At 49.0% G+C, this 24978-nt stretch overlaps 1 protein-coding gene across 4 annotated transcripts in view; it reads right to left on the bottom strand.

The window, feature by feature from the left end:
• Nucleotides 1-24978, bottom strand: part of USP24 (ubiquitin specific peptidase 24) — a 2099319-nt gene that overhangs the window by 1258929 nt on the left and 815412 nt on the right. For all 4 annotated transcript variants that reach the window (XM_078670143.1, XM_078670156.1, XM_078670149.1 and 1 more), the window contains exon 37: nucleotides 15403-15563. In XM_078670143.1, coding sequence (XP_078526269.1) covers nucleotides 15403-15563 — 161 coding nt within the window. The remainder of the gene's footprint in view (nucleotides 1-15402; nucleotides 15564-24978) is intronic.

Genomic DNA, 24978 nt, shown 5'->3' with positions numbered 1-24978 from the left:
CCCCCTGGCTATTGATGATGTGATTCAGGATGACCGGGGGCGGTACGCTGTCCTTGTGGGTCGGTATGAGGGCCGTGCCCTCTCCCTATTAACTGTTTATGTGCCCCCCGGCTTGCAGACGTCTACATTTTCAGATTTGGGCCGTGTCTTGTTGGACCTCCCTGATAGTATGCTCTTTTTGGCTGGTGATTTTAATTCTGTAGTCTCCGGTCTCCCTAGGGTTACTCCGGCGGCTCAGCAGTGGTTGGGTGGATTTTTGGATACCTTTGGCTTGGTGGATTGCTGGAGGCTTTTGCATCCTACTCAGCTTCAGTACACCTTTCACTCTGGGGCCCATGGGAGTCTGTCCCGACTGGATTATTTCCTGATACCTGCGGCTCAGTCCCCAGCGGTGCGTGAGATTGTGCACCTGCCCCGGGGTATCTCTGACCACTCTCCGCTCTGGCTTCGTTTTGAGGTTGGGGTGGAGTCTGTGGGCCGGGTGGCCCCCATTAATCCGTGGTATCTTACCTCCCCCGAGACCCGCAGCCTTTTGCTTCAGTCTTTGGACGCGTATTTTCTGGATAACGAGGGGTCGGTTTCCTCGGCTGTATCTCTATGGGAGGCCTTTAAGACAGTGATTCGTGGGCAGGCCCTCTCCCTTATTGTTGGGGCTAAGAGGGCGAGGAATAGAGAGGTGGTGGATCTTGAGGGGGAGATTTCTGCATTGGAGGAGGATTTGGAATCTGGTGTCACGTCTGAGAAGCTCCATGCCCTGGGTCTGAAACAATTCGCTTATAAGTCCATAGTCACAGATGCAGCCAAAGTGATGTTTCGGGAGCAACAGGGCCGTTTGTATGATGTGGGTGACAAAGCGGGTAAACTGCTGGCGTGGCTGGATAAGAAGGAGAGAGCTAATCGTGTGGTACCAGTGATTCAGTCTGCGTGTGGTGTGAGTGTAACGGACCCGCTTGGAATAGTTGACCGATTTGCCGAGTACTTCCGTGTGGTTTATACCCCGGTGTCTGTGAGGGATGTGGCTGACTCTCGCCTTCTGTTGCGTGATATCGCCCTGCCCAGTGTTTCCGATTTAGACCGTGGGGCGTTGGACTCCCCCTTTACAGTTGATGAGATAGCTACTGCCATCCGCTCCCTCCGTTCGGGCAAAGCGATGGGCCCGAACGGATTGCCTATCGAATTGTACAAGTTGCGTCCCGACAGGGTGGCTCCGTATCTTCGCGCCATGTTTCTGGAGTCCCGGGAACGGGGTATTCCCCCGTATGATCAGCGACTGGCCACGATAGTTGTCATCCCCAAGGATGGTAAACCGCGTGATCTTTGTTCCTCCTATAGGCCAATATCCTTGATAAATGTTGAACCCAAGGTATTGGCGAAACTCCTGGCATCCCGTCTCTTGACGGTCATTAGTGACTTGGTCCATCCGGATCAATCTGGCTTTATCCCGCACCGCAACACGGCTCTGAACCTACGTCGTCTTCACGGCGCGGTGGCGAGGGCGGGGCATCTGACGGAGCCGGCCATTTTGGCATCGTTGGACGCATCCCTGGCCTTCGACACGGTGGAGTGGCCTTATCTTTGGGCGGCCCTTGAGAAATTTGGTTTTGGACCTGAATTTATCGGTTGGGTCCAGTTACTATACGCGGAACCTCTGGCGCAGGTAGTGGTCAATGGTAGAGTCTCGGCTCCTTTCACCCTCGGTAGGGGTACCCGTCAGGGATGCCCCTTGTCTCCGTTATTGTTCGCTCTCGCCATGGAACCATTGGCTGCTTGGCTTAGGTGGGAACCTTCCCTCAAGGGGATTCGCTGGTCTCCGGACTTTGAGGACCGCGTTTCACTTTACGCGGACGATATTCTTTTGTATCTCACCTCCCCGCGTAAATCTCTGTCTGTTCTATTTGACGTTCTTGCTTCCTTTGGTGCCAACTCGGGCCTTGTTATTAATTGGACCAAGTCCTGTGTATATGTTCTTTCGGGAGTTTTACCCCCCTTGCCTAGCAGACTTCCTATTCAGGTGGTCCAGTCGGGTTTCAAGTATTTAGGGATTTTTATTACGTTGGATCCGTCGCTTCGCTTTGAACGTAATCTCCTCCCACCGTTGCTTAGATTGCGCTTGGATGTGGCCCGGTGGCGTAAGCTTCCTTTGTCTCCACTGGGCAGGGCGGCCCTGTTTAAAATGATGTCCTTGCCGCGATTCCTTTACGCGCTCCAAAACTCCTATGACGCTATCCCTACGACCTATTTCCGAGAGATTGAGAGTCTCCAACGGCAATTGATTTGGGATGGGCGTCCGCGTATTGCACTCGCAAAGCTCACCATCCCTTGGTATGACGGGGGCATGGCGCTCCCCGATATCAAGCGATATTACTGGGCTTCTCAGTTGTCTGCCATTAATCATATGATGTTCTCCCCGGGTCGTAATCCGGCATTCGAGATGGATAGACTCCAGCTTCCGGGTGGGGACTTTAATAGAGCGCTTTATTCTCGATCGGCCGAGCGCCATCTTGTGGGCCCGTCCAGGATTGCAGTAACTGTTTGGCGAGCCGCGACTGTGAGTTTGGGGTGGGAGGATCGACTGACGCTGGCGACGCACTTTTTGCCTCGGAACGTTTGGGCGGTCTCTGGTCTACCAAGGGTTTCGACCGATGGGATGTGATTGGGATTTGTAAGGTGGGTGATGTGTGCTCGAACGGTCGTGTGAAATCGTTCCAGGCCCTTCAGGCGGAATATGGTTTGAGTGAGAGGGAATTTTTTCGCTACCTGCAGGTCCGGCACGCCCTCACCTCAGTTCTGGTTCCTGATGAGGCCCCGCCTGAGTCTTCCCCCCTCGAGGACCGTGTCCTTGATGGGCATCTTCCTGATAGCACTATCTCTCTGATTTATAAAAAATTGATCAATAATCGGGCGGACTTATTGGTCCGACTTCGGGAGGCTTGGGTCGGCGATGGGTTGGAATTGGATGACGAGGATTGGCAGTCGGCACTCTCTTCTCCCAAGGAGGTGGCCATCCCTGCCCGTCTCCGTTTGGTTCAACTGAAGATCCTCCATCGAGTATATGTCACGGGTCCGCGACTGGTGACGATGGGCTTTTCTTCGGACGGGCTCTGTAAGCGTGGTTGTGGTTCGAGTGCGACCTTTTTACATATCCTTTGGGAATGCCCGGCGGTAGCGGCTTACTGGACTGCTGTGCTTGAGGTGATGACTGATGTGACTGGTGTGGCCCTGCGGCCGGAGCCTCGACGGTGTCTGTTGAATGTGTGGGAGCCCACTGACTACTCGGTGGCCCAGACCAGATGGGCTACCCTGGGTTACATGATTGCGAAGCGAGATGTTGCGCAACTCTGGGGAGCTTCCAGGCCCCCTGAGGTCTCAAAGTGGGAGGACAACATGGACTGGTTCATGTTTCGTGAGAAGACGGTGTATGTAGCCAGGGGCAGACCCAGGGCGTGGACAAAGATTTGGGGCCAGTGGAATGATTATCGTGGGGGTATCTGCACCCCTCCCCTTGTGGGCACTGCTGAGATTGTCCTATCTCCCTAGGCGAGCGTTCCCGGAACTCTTCCATACTGTTTTTTTTTATATTTCCGGTTCTCCCCGCTGCTCCCCTCCCCCTCCCGACTTGGTTGGAGCCTTAGGGCTCTGGGTGTGTTCTCCTGACCGTAGACCATCCCCTCCGTTTCTTTGGGCTGACCTGACTTACCGTGCATTCGCCTTTTAATGTTTGTTTTTCTTTTTGTAAAATAAAAAATTCAAAGTGCTCTGTGATATCTGTAGAGTAATGCTTTGTGCTCGAGCTTTGCCTGACCATGGGTGTATATTTTTACTTTATGCATTGTGCCTTATTATTAGCGGCCAGCCCGTGAGGTTGTAGGCCCATTCTTGTACCTTTTTATGCTTACTCCAATAAAGGTTTTTGAACAGAACAAAAAAAAAAAAGGGGCGAAAGGCAGACTGCACAGGACGAGCGGTGACAGCAAGGCCCAAGGATCTGGCAGTAGCCCTAGAGTCCTTGAAGCGCTCAAGTGCACCTTCCGCCTTGTCACCAAGCAGGTGACGGCCATCGAAGGGCATATCCAAAAAATTCGATTGGACATCCGCAGAAAAGCAAGTGGATCTCAGCCAGGTGTAGCGCCTTAGGGCTACGGACATAGAAATCATTCTACCAAGTGAGTTGGCGGTGTCCAGCCCACAGCGGAAGGCAAACTTTGCTGTGTCTCTCCCCTCTGCGACCGACAGGGAGAGTGGAACCCGGGCCTCCTCCGGAAACTGTGGCAGCACTTACGCAACCATATTCCACACAGAGTGGGCGTAACGGTACAAGAGACATGCAGTGTTCACCGATCGCAGTCCTAAGCTGGCAGAAAAAAACATCTTCTTCCCAAGATGGTCCAGCTTCTTGGATTTCCTATCTGGGGGAGCAGAAGGGACGCTCCTTTGGTAGTTGAGGCATGGAGCACCAAGCTCTCGGAGTAGGGTGTTGGGAGAGGAAAATGGGGTCACTGGGGCCAGGCGGTGGCATCAGACAATCTTCCTATCCACAGGAGCCCCTGTGCTGGGCTTGGACCAAGTGCCCAGAAGGATGTCCGTGAGGGCCTCATTGTAAGGGCAGCTGGGGCTCCGAAGGGGCCGCTGATGGCTGAAGCACCTCAGTCAGGAGATTAGTACTGATCCAAGGCCTCAGCCGCCCTACGCAACACCACAGCGTAGGAGGCTCCCTCCTCCGGGGCCTCGGTAGGGGGAGAAAGCATGTCGAGGTCTGAGGAGGTATCCAGACCACTGGCCTCACCCAACTCCTCTCTTCAGTCCGGCTCATCAAGCTGGTCTGCCAAAGGGTCAACAGACCCCTCCCAGTCCTCTTCACCTTCCTCTGGCTACCACTCAGGGCGATAGGGAACGCCAGGGTAGAACAATGGAACAAAATTACCAGTCGGCGCTGGTACCAGCGTCAGTCGATGCCGGTATGGCGCCGTGTCCAAGTCGAGGGGGAGGCCAGGGTCGACTCCGGCCGGGACACAATTAGTGTCGGAAGTTGCGGAGGCGTCGTCAGAGGTATCTGTGCCGGAGGAGGTGTTGTGAGGTCGACCGTCACCGATCCAGATCCAGGCCTGGATCCCTGCGGCGCCGGAGCTGCCAGCATCGAAGGCCTAGAGCCCCCAGCCGAGTCTGCGGGGCCTAAATGCATGCCAGCGGAGTTGGGCTGCCCATAGATGGAGTGGAGAGCTTCGTAAAATGCACAAAGCTGGGCAGGGGTGCTTCGGCTCCCAGGAAGGGAGAGGAGGGAAGCTCAGAGCCGTCCCAGTAGGCTGCGAGGGCATAGCATAAGGACGACAACCTTCCGCATCCGGCGTCGCGTCGCCCGGGGAGAAGGAGAAGAGCCACAGTGCTTCTTTGCTTTCTTCTTGTGCTTCGACATACTTGAAGACGAAGACTTTGATTAGGAGTTATGGTGGTGACTCCACGACCGGTCCTACGACCGGTCCTGCGACCTCCGTCTTGACTGGCAACTCGAGCGGTGCAGAGTAGACTGCTGGGTCTCCAGAAGCTTTCGAGACCGCTCCCGCAAAGATTTTGGGTTTATGGCCCGACAGTCGAAGCACGACTTCGGGTCGCGGTCACGCTCAAGGCACCAAAGGCACACGAGGTGCGGGTCCGTGACTGACATCAACTTGTGCGATGGTTTGAACCACTTCTTCCAAGAAAAAATCAACACGATCATGGAAGGTCTGAAAGATTCGACCCCTCCTAGGCAGCCACATCAGTCGAAGGGGGAAAGGTGTGATAACGGGGACAAGGACATCTGCCTAATAGCCCCTAAGGTCATCTTGGATAGCTTCCCGACTCCTTCGAAAGAGGAGTTCACCCGAACAGCTTTGGGAATTTCATCTGGATCTCCTCTGGACCCTATCCCACATAAAATACGGAAGGAGCTCGGATCAGAGCTGTTCCACATTCTGTATCAACTATGCTTCCAATCGCTCAGTAATGGATTGGTACCATCTAGCTGGAAGCAGGCCATTATCACGCCACACTAGATCCGGGTTGTTATAAGAACTACAGGCCCATCTCCCTCTTGCCTTACTTGACCAAGATAGTGGAGTGTCTGGTTAGTAGGGTGCAGTCTCTTTTTCTGGAGACTAACAATAAACTGGCGGAGGAGCAATTTGGCTTTAGACCAGGCCACGTAACAGAGACAGCCTTGGTGACCGTCTTGGATACTCTCCGAATGCAGGCGGACAGGGGACAATCGGCAACTTTGGTATTGCTAGACCTGTCCGTCGCATTCGACACGGTCAGCCACGACATTCTTCTGACAAGACTGGAATCCTTAGGAGTGACAGGGGTGGCATTAGGATGGATGCGTTCCTATCTATCGGATAGGTGGCAAGCAGTAGCACTTCCTCCTTACCAATCGCAATTTGTAAAAAATGAATATGAAGTCCCACAGGGGTCGTCTATCAGCCCGATTCTGTTTAATGTGTACTTGCGACCATTGCTGGGGATCATCAAAATGTATAACATCAGTGTGATCAATTACGCCGATGATACCCAGCTCATTGTCTCCCTGGACGGCGACCAAGCAGACTCATTGGAATGCTTTCACGCCTGCATGGCTGAAATGGCAAATTGGCTAAAAGGCAACTCACTTCAATTCAACAGGGAAAAGACAGAGATTCTACACTGTAAAGTGGGAAAAATCTCTCGAGGATTGCCGAATGATTTCTGGCCAACAAATGGAAACGGACCACTGGCACCAGTAAGCTCTGTACGCAATCAGGGAGTCAGCTTTAGTGAAAAAATGAACTTGGAGTCCCCACTTAAACAAAGTAGTAGGAGCTTGTTTCACCCTTATTCGAGGACTGCGCAAAATACTACCCTTGCTGCCGGTCCAGGCAAGAACGACTGTAGTCAGGAGCATTATTTTAAGCCGTCTTGACTACTGTAATGCCCTGCTTCTGGAATCCCCAGAGTATCTGATTGCCAGACTCCAGAGTGTACAGACAACTGCAGCCAAACTCGTGCTGAGCCGCTCACGTCGCTATTCGACAACACAGGCTTTAGCGGAGCTTCACTGGCTCCCGGTAGCACAAAGGATTTTGTTCAAATCCTTGTGCGTAACGTTTAAGGCACTTCACGGGCAAGGACCAAAGCCGATCCAAGCTAGTTTTCAATGGTATGTACCCAATCGCAACCTTCGATATGCATCTGCCCATCTGGTCAGGATACCAAGGACGAAGAGAGCAACCATGGGAGGAAGAGCTTTTAGTGTGGCAGCTGCCCGCCTTTGGAACAGCCTTCCCTTGGACATTAGGAGCACACGGAACGTGCTGCCTTTTCATAGGAAAGTAAAGACCTGGCTCTTTCCCAAAGGCCGTTCCTTGAGTCTCTAACTCTTGTATCAATGGTGCCCTTTTAGTTATCTGCCTAGCGTTTTTCCGGTCCGGATATTGTCTTTAGCGCCAGGATGCCCGTTGGGTTACAGTGCGCTCTGCAAATGGTAAAAATAAAATAAATAAATAAACTTGTGACAAGAGTCAATAGGCTTGAAGCCGGTCTGACGATGGGACATCTATACGGGAACCAGGAGTCGAACGACTCAAAAACGATGTCGAAAAATCACTTGTCAACCACTCTCTCCGGATCTGCGCTGGCTGGCGCGGAAAATGATTTTACTGATGTCAGCGTGCAGGGGCGGCGTCTAAGTCGATATAGCTACGTCATCCTGGCGATCATGACGACGAACGCGGAGTCGACCGACGCCACCTACCGATGCACAGGAATACTTCTAAGAAAAAATTCTCCAGATCCAGTCTGACGCCTGGGGGTAATTCTAAGGCAAGAAATCTATAACTAATAGTCTCTTTCAGATAACTTACTTCTGATGGAAACATCTTCATGCAGATTCATCACCTTATTAATTAGTATCAAAGCAATATCTCCATGGCAGGTGGGATACAGTAGTGTCAGGTATCCAAGAAAGACATACGGCATCGCTCAGGCAAAGTACCCATTCCAATAGACAACCATATGAAATGTAGAGCGCAGCATAGAAGAAGGAAGAGCGATGTGAAAAACCAACTGGGTACAAAACTGTAAAAGGCCTTCAATCCCAAGTGTTGACATAATTACCACCAACAAAACTGTCTTCAGGGCAAGTGTGTATAACAGACAACTCAAATCCCACTGGACAATAAATGGAAAACAGGAAACAAGCTAAGCAAACCTTTTAGAAACAACCACTACTGGATATATAAACAGGAAATGTCGATCAAGTAGACATATCAAGGCAGAAATGGCCACCAGATAGCTTTTAAAAGTAGCCACCACTAGACCCTTCTGTTCAAGCTACAGTGCAAACTTCAAGACATTGGAAAGGTGAGAGGTTGATACCTACAGACTTGCACCACTAAACAGACTTAACCCAGCGACCCAGGTAGATGGATTTGGTGGTGGACTTCCTGGTCCTCTAACACAGACAAAAGTATGCTTGACCATGTGATCCAAAAGGGCATTCCAGTCAAGCAAGGAGGAATCTGTGACCAAAGTAGCCTGAACCTGGAGGAGGCCTGACAAGAACTCACCAAAATGTCGTACGGGTCAATCCACCAGAGCAAATCCCAATGAACTGAGTGGACCAGTGACAAAGTAAAACAAATATTGGAATCATCTCCCTAATATCTGAACTCCTCTGAAGAGGATAGGCATCCATGCGGGTCATGTTCAGTACCCTGAGTGTTAGCCTGCAGGGAGAGGTGGGCATTGATGGAAAAAGGCCAAGCCATGCATTAAAGGCATTGCCTATTCAAGGTGTTCACTGGCTCCCACTGGAGGCTTAGCTTTTACTTACCAATTGACAAAGTAAGGAAATACATGAACTACTAACCATTGTAGTAAGCTTGCCACAACTGCCAGGACTTTGGTAATGGCTCGTGGAGCAGTCAGTAGTACAAATGTAGAACAATGAACTGATCCCACCATGAGTCTTTGTTAACATCTGTGGGCAGGCAGAATCAGATGATTGAAAAAGGCATCTTGACAATCCAGGAAAACCATCTCGTCCCCTGCAATCAAGGCCATAAAGACGTGGATCAAGTACTGTATCTTTAACTTGTTCTACCAAAGGAACAACCTCAAGAAACTGGAAATCCAGGAAAGGTCTTAGATCTCAGACCTTCTTGGGAGACCATTCCCTCCACCATACAGTGATGCGGTGGAAGGTTGGGGAGAAGAGTTGGAAAGGTTTTGAGGCAGAAAAGCGGCAATGTAGGGTGGAGCGTTTTTCGGTTGCTACTGGTTTCATCCCACAAACTAACCTCAGCCCAAAAGGAGTCCTAAAGCCTTTGGGGTGAATAGGCATGGATCTGCCAGTCATGGTGTACTGGAAAGGCTAGGCTAAACACAGGAGATGCAACTTTACTGGTTGTGAAGCACTCAATGGAGGAAAATGCTTTTTGACACAGTCAACCATAAGATCTTGGCTGACCGTGTCCGTACCTTTGGAGTAGCCTTGGGGTAGATGACCCAGAGTTGGCCTTGTTACAGTCATTTCTTTCTGGTCAGGTACAACTGGTGTCCTTGGATAGGTTCACATCGGAACAATATTCTCTTCCTTGAGAGATTCGGTAGAGTTCGTTACGGTTCCACATCTGCATCGTCCACTTCGGAAAGGACACTGCGGTGCCCACATAAGGACTGCCTCGGTGCACTGACATCAGTTTCTTTTGTGACTATTTCCACACTAAAAACGCAGGGCCATATAAACCAATGTTATTTGACCAGTGCGCAGAATCTAAAGAGGTCTTTAGGGTGAAGAGCCCAGGTCAGAGAACAGGGAGGAAGGATGGGACTTGAGACATCTGCAGTTAGATAGCGCCACTATCAGAAAAGGTGCTTCCAAAATGAAGTATTTTGCTCTTCTGATTGAGACTTCTAACCACAGATTAGACTTTTTAGAATAGATACCTAAGCAACACCTCTTGAGGTGTGTCTGCAAATGGACTCAAACCAGAAAGTCGAGGAGGACAGAGTGGGCGATATGCCTGTCTCGACAGACCTGACAGTCCAAGCTGTAGTGCCTAGGGAACACTTGGCGTAAGTCCAGGACAGGTACCCCACATGCCAACGCAGTAGTAGTGGCCTTTGCCCTGCTGGAATGGGCCCACAAGTCCTCAGGGAGTTGCTTCTTCACTAGCGAGTAGCAAATCTTCTTAATGCAGAGTACGATCTATCGAAAAATGGTCTGTGTCTGCACACCTTTGCTCTTTTTAGCTCCAGTGAACCAGCTGAAGAGCTGATCGCACATCCGGTGATCTGTGGTACAATTGATGTAGAAGAACGAGCTCTCTTTGGGTCCAAGAACGATAAGTAAGAGCACAAAAAAAGCAGGGTGCTGTTCTGGCCAACATGCAAGTGTGACCACTTTCAGAAGAAAAGAGGCACTCGTTCGAAGGACCAGCTTGTCTGAGAAAAAGGTGGTGTGTGGAGATTTAACCGACAAAGCTTACATTTTGCTTTTCCTACTGGCCGATATAATGTGCACCAGGAAAATCGTTTAGATGGTCAAGAGCCGCAGAGAACAATTCTGCAGGGGCTCAAAAGGAGATCTCAATAGATATGAGAGGACCAGATTGCGGTCGCATTCAGAAAAGGGGTAGGGGCCAACAAAAGCGGCAAACCTTAAAACAAAAACAAAAACAAAAACAAAAGGGTCAAAACCAGTGACCTGCACAGGAAGGGTTGATCCGGCAGCTGCAAGAAAGCTGAAATAGCTGACAGTTAACCCCTAACAGTGCCCAAGGGTAAGGCCTTGCTGAGCTAAGGATATAACCGCCAAACCTCCGACACAGGGGCAGAAAGGGGGCCCACTTGGCATGACAAACAGCAAGCCACAAACGTATCCCATTGGAAGGCGTGTACAGTTTTATTGGAGGGACGCCTGGGTGCCAAGACGGCATCACAGTCCTTGGGAGGGAGATCGGAAACTCTAAACTGTCGCCGCTCAATCTCCATAGATGAAGGTGGAGGGTGTGCAGGTTTGGATGTAGAACCCTGCCCTGGTGCTGCAACAGAAAACCCTCCTGAAGGGACAGCCTGTTAAGAGGAACTTGCTCAGGCATTCGGGATACTACACCCTCTGCCCAGTCGAGAGCCATTAGGATGACTTGGGCTCGGTGGGTTCTTATCTTCTTTAGAACCCGGGACACAAGCAGCATCGGCGGAAAGGCATACAGGAGTCCCTGAATCCAGTCTAAGTGAATGCTTCTCGGAGTGAGAACCACTATGCAAGAGTGCTGACATTGCACGTTCTCAGCGGTGGCGAACAGATTGAGCCAAAGTTCTTCCTTTTCTCGTAAGAGACTTTGCACCCCCGCTAGGTGTAAAAAACATTTGTGGTCCACAAGGCATCGGCGGATGAGTTTGTCCACCCTGACGTTCAGAGATTCCGGGCAGTTGTTGCATGTCCAGGAAGATGTCCTGTCACCCCAGGCCAGTCCTGAGGCATAGAGCCTCCTGGCACACGGTCCAGTACCCCACCTCATGCTTTCTGTTGCAACACTGCATAGCGCTAGTGTTGTCCGTGAACACATGAACCAGCCTTCCCCTGATGATTGGGAAGAAAACTTTCAAAGCCAAGCGAATAGCTCTCAACTCCAGCAGATTGATGATGAGCTGAGCTTCCTCTGTAGACCAGAGCCCTCTGATCTCCACCTCTCCCAAGTAGCCAGCTCAACTCAGGAATGAGTCATCGGTCGCCAGTGTCAGTTCTGGGTGATGAAGGGAGACTGGTCTGCCATTGACCCAATCGAGGTTCATAAGCCACCACTGCAGATCTTTAGTAGCCTCCTTAATCTAAACCTGGTCTGAAAGATTCCCCTGGTGCTGTACACACTGGGACTTGATCACTTTTTATATGCCATCGAAGGTGCTTCACCAGCTGCCGGAAGCCATCAGACGCAGCAGTCTCAAAGTCTGTCTTACTGAAATCCATGTTGGAGGATGAAACATAGCCTGAATATCCTTGGCGCTCTGCTCCGGAGGATAGGCGCATAACAGAAATGTATCCAGAATTGCTGAGGAAAGGGAGCTTCTTAAATGGAGTCAGGTGTGACTTTGGCATGTTGATAGTCAACTCCAGTGAAAGCAGGAGGTTTGCCGTAGTCTGGAGGTAGGTAATGACTGCCACAGCCAGTTATTGAGGTAAGGGAATCCCTTCACTGGCTCCCCGTTCACTTCAGGTCCCAGTTCAAACTTGCCTGTCTGGCTTTTCGGGCGCATGCCCGCTCTGCTCCTCTCTTTATCAATTCCTTAATCTCTTCTCATGCCCCTTGCCGTTCTCTTCGCTCGTCTTCTCTCTCTCTTCTTCACGTTCCCCGCTTCCGCAAATCCCTCACCGGAGGCACCCGCTTCTCGGTGCGGGCTCCCCAGATCTGGAACACTCTCCCTCTCTCCATTCGTTCCATTCCTATCTTCTCACACTTTCGTAAAGCTCTCAAAACGTTCTTCTTTCTTCAGGCTTTCAGTGGCTAATTCCCCCGGACCCCTTGGCAGATACGGTTGTGTTCCTTAGCGCCAGGAAGCCGCTTGGCCGCAGTGCGCTCTAGAAGCTTCTTTTTCATTTCATTTCATTTCATAAGGGAAGATTGTGACCCCTTGAGCTACGAAGGTGTGCTCACATTCTGGCATCACTTTCGCAAACACATGAGGGGCATTGATAATGACGAAGTGGAGAACAGTGTACTGGAAATGCTGTGGCCCATTGTGAACCGCAGGTAACGTTTGCGAGCATACAGGACAGCGATGTGGAAGTATGCATCCTGCAAGTCCATAGCTACCATTCAGTCTCATATCGAGGGCAGATAAAAACTGTGCCAACATGAGCATTTTCAACTTCTTTCCTCAGAATGGGGTTCAGAGGATGTAGATCTAGTATGGGGCACAAGTGCCAATAAGAAGAAAAAATCGCAACTACATCCGGCACCCTCTCAAAGGCTCCTCAGACCAACAGAGCCTGCATTTCCTGACAGATCAAGGAGAGATGGCCCAGTGTCAGTCAATCCTGGGATGGTTGCAAAGAAACACCCACTTGTCAGAGGTAATTACAAGACAATTGGGACAGGTGGTGCCAGATCCTGTCACCAATGGGATGGCTGTGCTGGAGGAAGAGTGCACTAAGCAGGTTTAGAGACTGTGGAGGTCGGTGGGGTAGGGCGACAGGTGTGAGAGCTGGGTCTGCCCCACGCATCCGTTTTGAGGGCCCCGGGCAGGACACCAGAGAGGGCTTCATTGAAGGGCAGAAGGAGTTCTGTGTGGGACACCCCATGGCTGAAGTACCGCCTTGAGAACATTGGTTTTGACGTCTCCCGAAGGTACCGCGAGGTCAAGGACCTGAGCTGCCTTCTGTACCACCTCAGAAAAGGTGGTTGGGTGATCATGCAGTGCACAGGAGTCCCTGGTGCCAGGTTGAGTCCAGGACCCCAGAAGAACATTGGTGAGGGCTTCATTGAAGAGAGCAACAGCTCAGCTGAGCCGGCTCCTGGGTGAAGCACAGCTGCCAAGATGTTAGGCTTGACGAACAACAGCTGGCAGTCGAAGGTCAAGGATCTCAGCTGCCCTATGCATCACGGTACCAAAATATGCAACCTCCTCCAAAACAGGGCCAGCAGGGGAATGCATGCCTGAGTCCGGGAATTTGGCCAAGCATCTGGTGGCACCCAGCTCATCATACTGGTTTTCTTCTGGCTCGAGGTCCTCCTCTAGGGGACCAAACCTTTCTTCCTTAAACCTCCTTTTGAGAAGGGAGGTCTATCTAGGGGCAGGTGTCCAGTAGTAGGTAAGGTCTGGACGGCGCCGACAAATATTGAGCAGTGCTGGATCAGTGTCAAGGGTAATGATGGGCTTGTCAATGAGTGGCACCGGAGGGAGTGGACCCGGGGTGGAAGAAGGCACATTTGGGGCGGTCAGTCTGGATCTGGGGGCAGATCCAAAGGGCCTGGGTAGATTCAGGGGCGAACCAGCCAACTCTGTGGGGCCCAAATGCACACCAGAGGAAGTCTGTGGAGTGTGGAAATGCTGCCTCGATTTTTTGGGCAAGGGGGTAGCTGAAGAACACTTCAGCTTCTTTTTCTTGTGTTTTCCAAGATGTAAATGATTTGGAGGAGGAAGTCTTGGAGTGGGAAGTTGATCGTCTACAGGAACAGCACTGGGAGAGGCCAAGAGACTGACCTTAATAGCTACTTGTGAATTGTCGTGGGGTGCATTTGGCGCAGGTCTTTAGGTCTTGCTCTGACTCCAGACACCAGAGACAGACCAGGGATCAGACACAAACATCTGTCTGTAACATACCTCAAGGTTCAAACCCGGTCCGTTTTGTGACGGGGAGGGGGTGGGGGTACAGCAGTGGGGGTACATGTTCCTAGCGCACTGGTCTAAAAATAGTTGATAAAAAGTTGAAAAATGAAGGTCAAAGAATGACCGAGTCAGATTTCTGGATTGAACTCAGCACACAGAAGTGGTGCTCGTGTGGATACCGCGAGTCACTTCCAACGTGGAACCAACCGACCGGTGCCACCTTCCAGTGCACAGAGCTACTGCTCAAGATTTTCCAGATTCAATCTGACGCCCTAGTGTTTATTCAAAGGAATCTGCAGTTAGATGTCTTTATTAGAAAAACAGATCAAATGACTCTTTCTAGTAAATACAAAAGTCCATAATAGCTGAAACAGATCAAAGGAATGTTTCAACTAACAGAAAAAAAACTACGGAAACAAAGAAACAAGCTGGATAAGGAATAGCATTTGCAAAGAAATGTGCTTCTCTGGACTATGGACTCAATATGTAGTCTTTTGGTCAAGCTCTAGCTTCCCTCGATTTGGAATGCGAACAAGTCATATGTAGATGTCTACAACAACAAAAACAGTCTTCTTCAAACACACTGATCAATTGAGCAGTGAGAACTGCGCTACAGAGGTGAGACCCCAAACAGAAGCAGGAAAGAAGAAAACTGAGGCATGTAGCATTGCTTTCAGGCTATCAGGTGCTCTTTATCTTTTACATCATGTATTTTTCATAATGAAGTATGCATTTAGTTTTAAACATTATATAGTAAAAGAGTACTCAATGATTAAATGGCTAGATGCACAGCACCTCCACTTATCACATCCCTGGTTAGAAATGGTCAAGAATCAGTGCTATCAATTTAGAACTCAAAGCGGTGCACTATACCTAACAATCACATTCAAAGGCTAGATTATTTGAGTCATGAAAATGCATACATTAACTGTTTATAGTTTTTGCTTCCTCTTACAATTTGATTTCTAGAAACCATACAAACATTTCTTCAGATTTCACCAAAAATATAAACAACAGCCTCACCAATTTTCATTGAAAAAAATACAGTTTTTCACCTACCTCTGATTTATGCCTCTCATGATGCTGGTTGGAGACCACAGAGGTAGCTGAGCAGTAAGAATAACACTCAACAGGAACTGGTTTGGCCTTTGCACATCTGGGTACATTGAGGTGTCCGTCTGACTGAGTGTATATAACTGATCACAGGCAACACGTCTAATCTGAAATTATAGTCCAGGAAGTGAGGCACTTCACATATCCCATAATTTACTAAATGCATTTTTTGTTTATTTTTTACACCTTATAGCGGATGCAAACAATATGTAAATAAGATGCAGCTGCATTACATAAATGAAATGCAGCAATAAAAATGAACGGGTTAGATTAGAAGGGGGTGCTAGTAGGCTAAGGGGAAAATATCCCACTACATGTTCCAATCAGCAATAGCTCTGAAACAACTTGGCAAACTTTCCTTCCTTAATTAACATCAAAGTATGTACAGAGTAGTGTGTAAACAGGGTCACTTCTCATCTAATCACTAAGTGCTGAAAAGCAGGGGCATAGGTGAGGACGGGGGGGTCTCTAACCACAACTTGTTTCTGTATTAAGGCATTTAATATTAGTAAACACGGTTTAATCTATTATGGTCATTTGCCAATTTATTATCTGTTCTGAAAGAAAACATTTATCTATTGGGCTAATATGCGTTCAGTGACATCTTTGCACCATCAATCAAAGACTCATTTCTGGAGTAAGAGTATTGCAATTCTTCATATAGCCAGCACAAGATTCAGGCTCATTGAACAGTATTTCATGTGTGCACTCTTAGTAGGCATAGAGTGAAGATCCAGTATGCAAGCCCATCCTGACCGACCGACAAAATGTTTTCTTCAAATAAAAAAGAAGCTCACATTTTAACAGGACTTTAAAGCAACTAAACAAATAGGGCCCGATTTAGAGTGTAACGGATGGGTTACTCCGTCACAAACATGAGGGTTATCCAATAGCACATGTAATATGGCAGAAGGGATATCCATCATGTTTGTAACAAAGTATCTCGTCCACTGAACTCTAAATCAGGACCAAAGCTCTTAAATCACAAGCAGAAGAGATATTGATAGAGGAAAGACCAATGGTCAGAAGGAAGAACAAATATAACATGCAAAAAAAGATTCATCAAGAACTTCTAATTATAAAGGGGAAGTTCACTAGCATGAAGATATGACAAGCAAGTTACTTAACTTTAGTAACTATCTTCCTAATGCACGCTTTGACAGCAGATATCTCACTTTTAGACTATTCCTTGGTGTGGACTAAATCCAATGTCTTTCAGCAATGCTCTTCGCACTTTGGCAGGAATTGCCATATGGCTCTGCAGTGACTTCACTCCATCCCAAAATGACTGCATATAAGCGCCACCGCTGCACGAACATGTGGAGCATTTCAAACAATTTAGGTTAGTGTGTGCCAAAATCTAACTTGGAACCTTATGATCTTCAGATGTTGTTCATTTCATAGAACAGGGTCGGACGGCATCAAGAAATCTAAGGTTGGAAGGGGTATCCACCAGAAAGAGCTGTACTAAAGGTACGTAACTTGTTTTTTTCGTGGATGCTTCTAACTGTATATTACTCACCTTTAGAATAGATACCAAAGCAATTACTCCCTAAGCTGTAGGGTCTGAGGAATGGCATCAGTTTAGGAAATCTTGCAGGACTGAGAGGGCAAAATGGCCTTGCTGTATGACCTGGCTGTCAAGGCAACAGTGTTTTCTGAATGGGTGCACCAACACTAATGTGGAAAGCAGGTACATACTCAGAACCTGCACCATCCTTGCCTGCGCCATTGTGGTGTCCTTGGCTTGGATTGAATGAGCCCCCAGGCAGTCAGAGTTCTTTCTTAGCCAGTGCATAGCAGACTTTAATGCAGAGCAATATTCACCTAGATTGAGTTCACTTTTGAACCCCTTTGTCTTTCTTGGTTGCTGTGAATCCTACAAAGAGCTGTTCATCTACACAATGACAAATGTAGAAGCAGAAAGCTCTCTCTGGGTGAAGCCAGTTGAGCCTCTCTCGCACTATCAAGGGATGTACTGGAGCAAAAAATGTCAGAAACTGAAGTTAACTGACAGCAGGATGTTATTTATTATGTATTTATGTATGTATTTATTTATTTATTTATTAGGAAGTTTTATATAGCTCTGACCAGAACCGATGGTATCAGAGAGCTTTACAGCAGATTTAAGCAGAAATCACATAAGAAAGGCAGAGGCAAACATAAAAGTTCAGAGGACCCAGTGTGCGAGCGTCATTGAGGTGGGGAAGTCCTGAGATAGCCTCGATGAGTGAACAATGTCTTGGGCTCAACCTCATTCCGGGAGGAGGGAACGAGGAGATCAGGGAGGGTGGAAGAGGTAGGTAGAGGTAGGTAGAGGTGGTACATTTTCAAGAGGCTTTAAAGTGCCAGAAGAGGTAGGTTGTGGTGGAGCATTATCAAGTGGCTGCAGAGTGCAGGAAGAGGTAGGTTGTAGCGGAACATTGTCAAGGGGTTGCGGAGTGCAGGCTTATGCGTTTCGGCGGCGGTTCTTGGTTCGGGGAGGCATGGTAGAGTTCTTTTAAGAGTCTTCTGAATTCTATAAAGGACGGGATAGTCCTCATTTCGGCTGGAATGGAGTTCCAGATTTTTGGCGCGTTTCCAGCGAACGATTGTGAAGCTTTTTTGTTTGCGTGTTTTCAATGGTAAGAGTAGCAGGGTGTTCGAGCTCCTGAGATTTCTTGTCTGGTCGGCTTTCTTGAGTTTGGAGGCCAGGTATTCCGGTTTCCCTGTGTGCAAGGCTTTGTGCGTGAGACAGGCAGCGAAAGCTGGCCTGCATTTCAACTGGGAGCCATTTTAGTTATCTGAGTGCGTATGATAGGTGGTCATATTTCTTAACTCTGGTGACCATTCTGGCAGCTGCATTGAGAGTTGTTTTGAGGGGGATAGGTGGAATCGAGCTGTAACGGTGAGGACTGCGTTCCCACAGTCGAGTCTAGATAGCACCAGTGATTGGGTGGCTTGTTTGAGGTCCTTGGGCGGGATGAAGGGCTTGATTTTGTTGAGGAGCATCAGATTGAGGAAGGCACTCTTCGTGGAGATCTTAATGTGTTTGGTCATGTTCAGTTTCGGGTCTAGGGTGATTCCTAGAGATTTTACCGAATTTGTAAGGAAGAGATTACCGTTGAGGGCATCGATTGTTTTAGCCACTCTATGATTTGAGAGTTTTCTTCTTTGTTGGAGATGAGGAGGATTTCAGTTTTGTCTTGATTGAGTTTAAGGTGGTTTGTTGATAGCCAGTGTTGAACTTCTCTAAGAGTGTTGTTGAGTATTAGAATGTTATTGGTGGGGGAGGTTTCCAAGTAGATCTGGGTGTCCTCTGCATATAGATGGAAGGGAACATTGGCTTTTTTGAGAAGGGTGGTGAGGGGTTCCATGTATATGTTGAACAGTTGAGGGGAGAGCACTGAGCCTTGGGGGACCTCTCTGCTGATGGGGTGTAGGTCAGATGTAAAGGTTTTGATTTTTACCCTTTGGGACCGGTTGTGTAAGAAGGAGGAGAACCATTATAGGACCACCTCGTCCGCACCTACTCTGTCTTGGAGAGCTTTGATGAGTAGATTGTGATCAACCGTGTCAAAAGCTGCAGATAGGTCCAAGAGGATGAGTAGGCAGCATTGGTCAGTGCCTAGAGACTTGTGGATGTCATCCACGATGTTAAGGATCGCAGTTTCGGTGCTACAGCCTTTTCTGAAGCCCGATTGGTGGGGATCTAGCAGGTTGATGTTGTCCATGTGATGGGTCAGTTGTAGGAGAACGCGCTTTTCAAGGATTTTGGATAGAAAGGGGAGATTGGAGACAGGTCTGAAGGATGTCTGTCCAAGTCAGCAGTACCATCTTGTTCAAGAAGATATTGGGAAAGGGAGGTTGCATAGAGTGACTATGGATCATTTGCGAAGTCCCCCCGCGTTCCATACAGTCTTCTATCATCTTTAACCTCTACATGAAGCCACTTGTTACTTTAGTTACAATTAACAGAATCAAGATTCATCAATATGCTCTCCTCTGAAACCCTCTTGATAACAGCCTTGGAGATGAACGAACTAACACACACACACACACACACACAGACTCACACAAACCCACACACACACAAACCCACACACACACAAACCCACACACACACACACACAAACCCACACACACACACAAACCCACACACACACAAACCCACACACACACCCCCCCCACACACACAGACTCACACAAACCCACACACACACAAACCCACACACACACACACACACAAACCCACAAACCCACAAACCCACACACACACACACACACAAACCCACAAACCCACACACACAAACCCACACACACACACACAAAGCCACACACACAACACACACACACACACACACACACACACACACACACACACAAAGCCACACACACAAACACACACACACAAAGCCACACACACAAAGCCACACACACAAAGCCACACACACAAAGCCACACACACACACACACACACACACACACCCCCCTTGGATCAGAATGGAGAAAGGCTCTTCTGAAATGTGCTCAGATAGGGGAAGATATGGCAGAGCAAAAATAAAGGGTATTGCACAGCCTTGCCAAATGATTTGTAAGACCCATCTGTCAGACATGATTGATTACAATCCTGGAGGAAGTGCGGAATCCTTCCTCTCCACAGGACAGGTATGCGCCACAAAGGCACACTAAAGTGGTTTAATGGTTGTTGCCGCATGGAGGAGGGGTGGTAAGACTGAAGCCCTTGCTGGCCCAGGCGCCAAATGCCAGACCCACATCCATGGACTCAGGACTGGGGTGACTGTTGTACTATTGTGGGGGAAACCGGCTTTGCCTATATACCAGTCCTCTGGAGTAGCCTGTGAACTTTTTGAACTGGTTTGGGGAACTGCTTGTGGAGGTCGACCGACCCAGAGAGCTCATCACAGCTCTACTTTAATTAAGCAATAGAATGAAGAATCTGCCTTTTCACAGTAAAGGCATGAGCCATCAAAAAAGATATCCATGAGAGATGCAGAGCACGAAATTGGTGCCAACTGCTCTGGAGTAGTATCTAGGCCAGCATGGATAACATCTTTGGTCACGTCTTACCCATCATGAATGGTCTGAACCACAGAGATAATAGAGCTTCTGTTTGCATGTATGCCCTAATAGAGGCACTGGGCCAGAGAGACAAGTTCCTTACCTTGTGTAAAGCCTTTTCTGGTAGAGACATGGTCTAGCCGCAGAATCCTTACCTTTTAATTTCCCAAGCATCAGGCTAGATCCGGAAGAGTTCTGTTTGAGCAATAATCTTGCGCGCTGATAGGTGGCATTGGTCGGCTCCGCGTGACATCGACCACACCATAAGTGACGTCTGCGTCACCTATATAGGCGCCACCTCGGTGCACTGACATCAGTTACTTCTCACGACTTTCCACAACTGGAGCATGGATCTATTAAGTGCACTGGCATTGGGGTGGTTGTAGAACTAGAACCATGAAAGGGATCATCCCTGACCCTAAAAACCTGTCTGCAGTGGGCGGAGGATGGGTGGGTCAGTAAGGAATCTGAAGCTAGATCATGTAACAGATAAGAGGTTACCAAAGGTAAGCAATTTCCCCATCTGATCGAGTCATCTAGCCTCAGATACCTTGCCTTTGAATAGATACTCAAGCAATATCATTCCCGGAAGAAGGCCTGCGGACAAGTTTAGACCAGGAAATCCTGCCGGACAGAGAGGCCAAAATGGCCATCCCTAGGGACTTTACTGTCCAAGCAGTAGGGTTTGGTAAACGTGTGCAGGGAGGCCCACACTGCTGCATGACGAATGTCGAGGACTGGAACTCCACGTTGAAATTCTGTGGTAGCAGCCTTAGCTTTGGTGGAGGAAGCCCTTAAGTCTCCAGGAGGCTGCTTTTTGGCCCGAGCCTAGCAAATTTTGATGCAGAGGATGATCCATTGTGAGATAGTTCTCTTCTGCAAAGCATGATCCTTCTTTGATCCAACGTGCCCCAAGAAGAGAGGTTTGTCCACCTGTAACTCTTTAGTACAGTCAAGATGGAACAGCAATGCTCGTTTTGGGTCCAGACTAAGAAATGTATTTAAAATAGGGGATTCGAAAAAAGAGGGTTGGTCTGGCAGCATCAAGAAGGCAGACAAGTCAAAATCAACAATAAGACTTGAGAGAGGGGAGCAGGAAGAGGATCAATAGATCTTTCTGTACAATATGTTACAAATTTGTTCCACCAGCAGGCGTACACGGTCTTGGTAGAGGGACGCCTGGCAGTCAAAATAACACTACAGACTTCGAAAGGAAGGTTGAATGCTATCAACTGCTGCCGCTCAATCTTCATGCGAGAAAGCAAAGAGTTGACAGGTTCGAATGGAGGACCCTCCCTAGCTGCTGCAACAGAAGATCATACCGAAGGTGCAGCCTGATCGGAGGATCATTGCTCAGGATACCAGACTCTCCGTGCCCAGTCTGAAGCCACAAGAATGACTTTGGCCCAGTCACCCCTGATCTTCTTGAGCACTCTGGGAAGGGGTGTTTTTGGCGAAAAGGCATATAGCAGGCCTGAGCTCCACTCGAGACAAAAGCATCTCCATGCGACATTCACCTTGGAAATTCCAACGTGCAAAACTGCTGACATTCCACATTCTCTACAGAGGATAACCGGTCTAACCAAGTCTCTCCCGACTGATGAAAGACCTTGCGCTACTTCCGATTGGGGGGACACCACTCGTGACCCGCTAGGCTTCAACGGCTGAGTTTGTTAAGGCATACGCCCTGTTCCAGTAATGTCCAGAGACAAAGGGTATTTTCACAAAGGGTCCACAACCCCACCCCACCCTGTTTCTTGCAGTATCACATGGCGCTGGTGTTATCTGAACACCTGAACCTGCTTGCCCTTGATCGAGGGAAGGAAATCTTTCAATTCCAAGCGAATCGCTCAAAGCTCCAGCAAGTTGATATGGAGTCTAGATTCCGCCGGAGACCCGAGTCCTCTGATTTCCACCGCCCAATCACAGGAGTTACTCATCTGTCACTACTGTGTGATCTGGTTGGAGAAGGGAGAGGGGTCTGCCTCTGACCCAATTGTGGTTATCCAACACTGCAGGTCCTGTGCAGTTCCCTCCAATATCTGGACCATGTTGGAGAGATTCCCCTGATGCTGCGCCCACTGGAACGTTAGGTCTCACTGCGGAGCCCGTATATGCCATCTGGCATTTGACACCAGCATGATGCAGGAGGCCATGAGGTTGAGCAGCCTCTGAGTAATTCTCACCAAAATCCAGGAGAGAGAGTGAAACATCAGTTATCATAGACTGAATATCCTGGACTCGGCTTTGGGAGGATAGGCCCGAAACTGCACTGTGTCCAGAACAGCTCTGATAAAAAGGCACGTTTGAGAGGGAGTCAGGTGTGATTTCAGCGCGTCTGAAACGGAGTACGGTGTGACTTCAGCAAGTGGATAGTGAACCCTGGCAAAAGCAGGAGATTCGCCGTAGTCTGGAGGTGGGAGAAGACAGTCTGAGGCAAGCTCCCCTTCAACAACCAGTCATCAAGATAGGGGAAGACAGGCACCCATGATCTGTGAAGATGAGCAGCGACCAAGACCATCACCTTGGGGAACACCTGAGGGGCGCTGGTAAGGCTACAGGGGTGCACTGTGAACTTAAAGTGCTCATAGCCTACAGTGAACCACAGGTAGTGTCGATGGGCAGGCAGGACGGGAATGTGAAAATAGGCATCCTGCATGTTCAATACTAGCATCCAGTCTTCGGGGTCCAGGACAGACCAGACCTGAACCAGAGTGAGCATTTTTAACTTTTCCTTTTTGAGGGAGTAGTTGAGGGCTCGCAGATCTAGAATAGGATGAAGGCCCCTGTCCTTTTTCAGGACCCGTAGTAGTGAGAATAGCAACCACAGAAAACCAGCCGACTTTAGGTGCTGGAACTCTCTCTGTGACTCCCTTGGCCAAGAGAGATCAGACTTCCTCCTGAAGCAAGTTCCGACGGTCATCCGTCAGCCGGTCTTAAGTCGGCGGTATGGAGGGAGGGGTAGTCTCGAAAGGGAGGGAGTAGAGCTGTCGAACTAACTGAAGTATCCACTTTTCCGATGAGATGTTTTGCCAGTGGTGGGGGCGATGACTCACCCGGCCGCCCATTATTTTGAAGTGCCGGACTAGGAAGGTGTAGAGGCTGCAGGGGAGGAATGGACTGACTGCCTTTGGCTGCCTGACTCACGGGGTCAAAAGGAGCCGCGCCCACGGCTGCACAGAGGTTGCGGAACTTGTGTGGTCTTGTGGCTGGGATATGGCTAAAAGCACCTTCTGTGGCCACAAAAGGGGAGGAAAAAGCAGAAGGGGGACGGGTGGACACTGAAAGGCACAATGACTTGGCAGTACCTTGTGAATCCTTAAATGCGCTAAGGCGCTCCAGAGCCAGGTCTGCCTGGTCTTAGAAAAAATGGGTGCCATCAAAGGGCATGTCCATAAGGGAAGCCTGGACATCCCCAGAAAACCATAAGTTCTCAGTCAGGCGTGGCGCCAAACAACCACCATTGATGACACTGCCCTGCCCAGTGAGTCGGTAGTGTCAGGCCCACAATGAATGGTGAACTTCTCCTGTCTGTTACCGCTTGAGAAAGAAAGGTCTGGGCATCCTCCGGGACATGTGGCAGCATCTGCGCAACCATTTCACACAAGGAGTGGGTGTAAAAGGCCAATTGGCATGCAGATTTCACCGAATGCAATGCAAGCTACCGGAAGAAAAAATCTTCTTTCAACAACTATCCAGCCTCTTCCCTGTCGAGGGGTGCGTAAGGGAATGCGCCCTGTAAGGTAAAGGCTTGGCCCACAAAGCTCTTGGGGGTAGGGTGGTTGGTAAGGAATTTTGGGTTGCCCTGTGCAGGGCGATGACGGTGGGCGATTGTCCTTTTCACAGGAGCCCCTGTGCTGAGCTTGGACCAGGTTCCCAGAAGGACATCAGTCAAGGCCTCGTTGAAAGGCAGGAGGGGTTGAGAGGAAGAGACATCCAGCTGCAGAACCTCTGTCAATCGGTTTGTCTTGACTTTCACCGAAGGTCCAGGACCTCGGCTGCCCTTTTCACCACCATAGCATATGAAGCTCCCTACTCCATAGCCACGGTAGGGGAAGAAAGCAGGCCAGAATCAGGGGAGGTATACTAGAATATGCATGAATTGTATTTACATGCCTGACTTGTTCAACTGTTTGCCTCTTTACCTATGTATCACAGAAGATCTTGTACTGAAATGATTGATGAGCTATACACAATGTCTGTGAACACGTGTATATTACCTCCCTACCCTTTGTCTCTTATGTTCTGTCTGTCTGAATCTTTTGCACACTATGGGTGCCCCGAACAAGATGGTCATCACACTTCCCCGACTGTGCTCTCGAAGGAAAAATATGATTGACTCGAATGGCAAATATGGACTTCTTTACCCGTTTTTTCGTTCTAGGTGTTATAATTATATAAAAATAAAGCATCCATCATACATTACTTATAACATTCTTAATTTGGTAATGCTATTTGGTG

This window comes from Lissotriton helveticus, chromosome 1_2, assembly GCF_964261635.1.
Source record: "Lissotriton helveticus chromosome 1_2, aLisHel1.1, whole genome shotgun sequence".
Lineage (NCBI taxonomy): Eukaryota > Metazoa > Chordata > Amphibia > Caudata > Salamandridae > Lissotriton > Lissotriton helveticus.
Note: the sequence above shows the minus strand (reverse complement) of the source record. Positions and strands in the feature narration are given on the sequence as shown.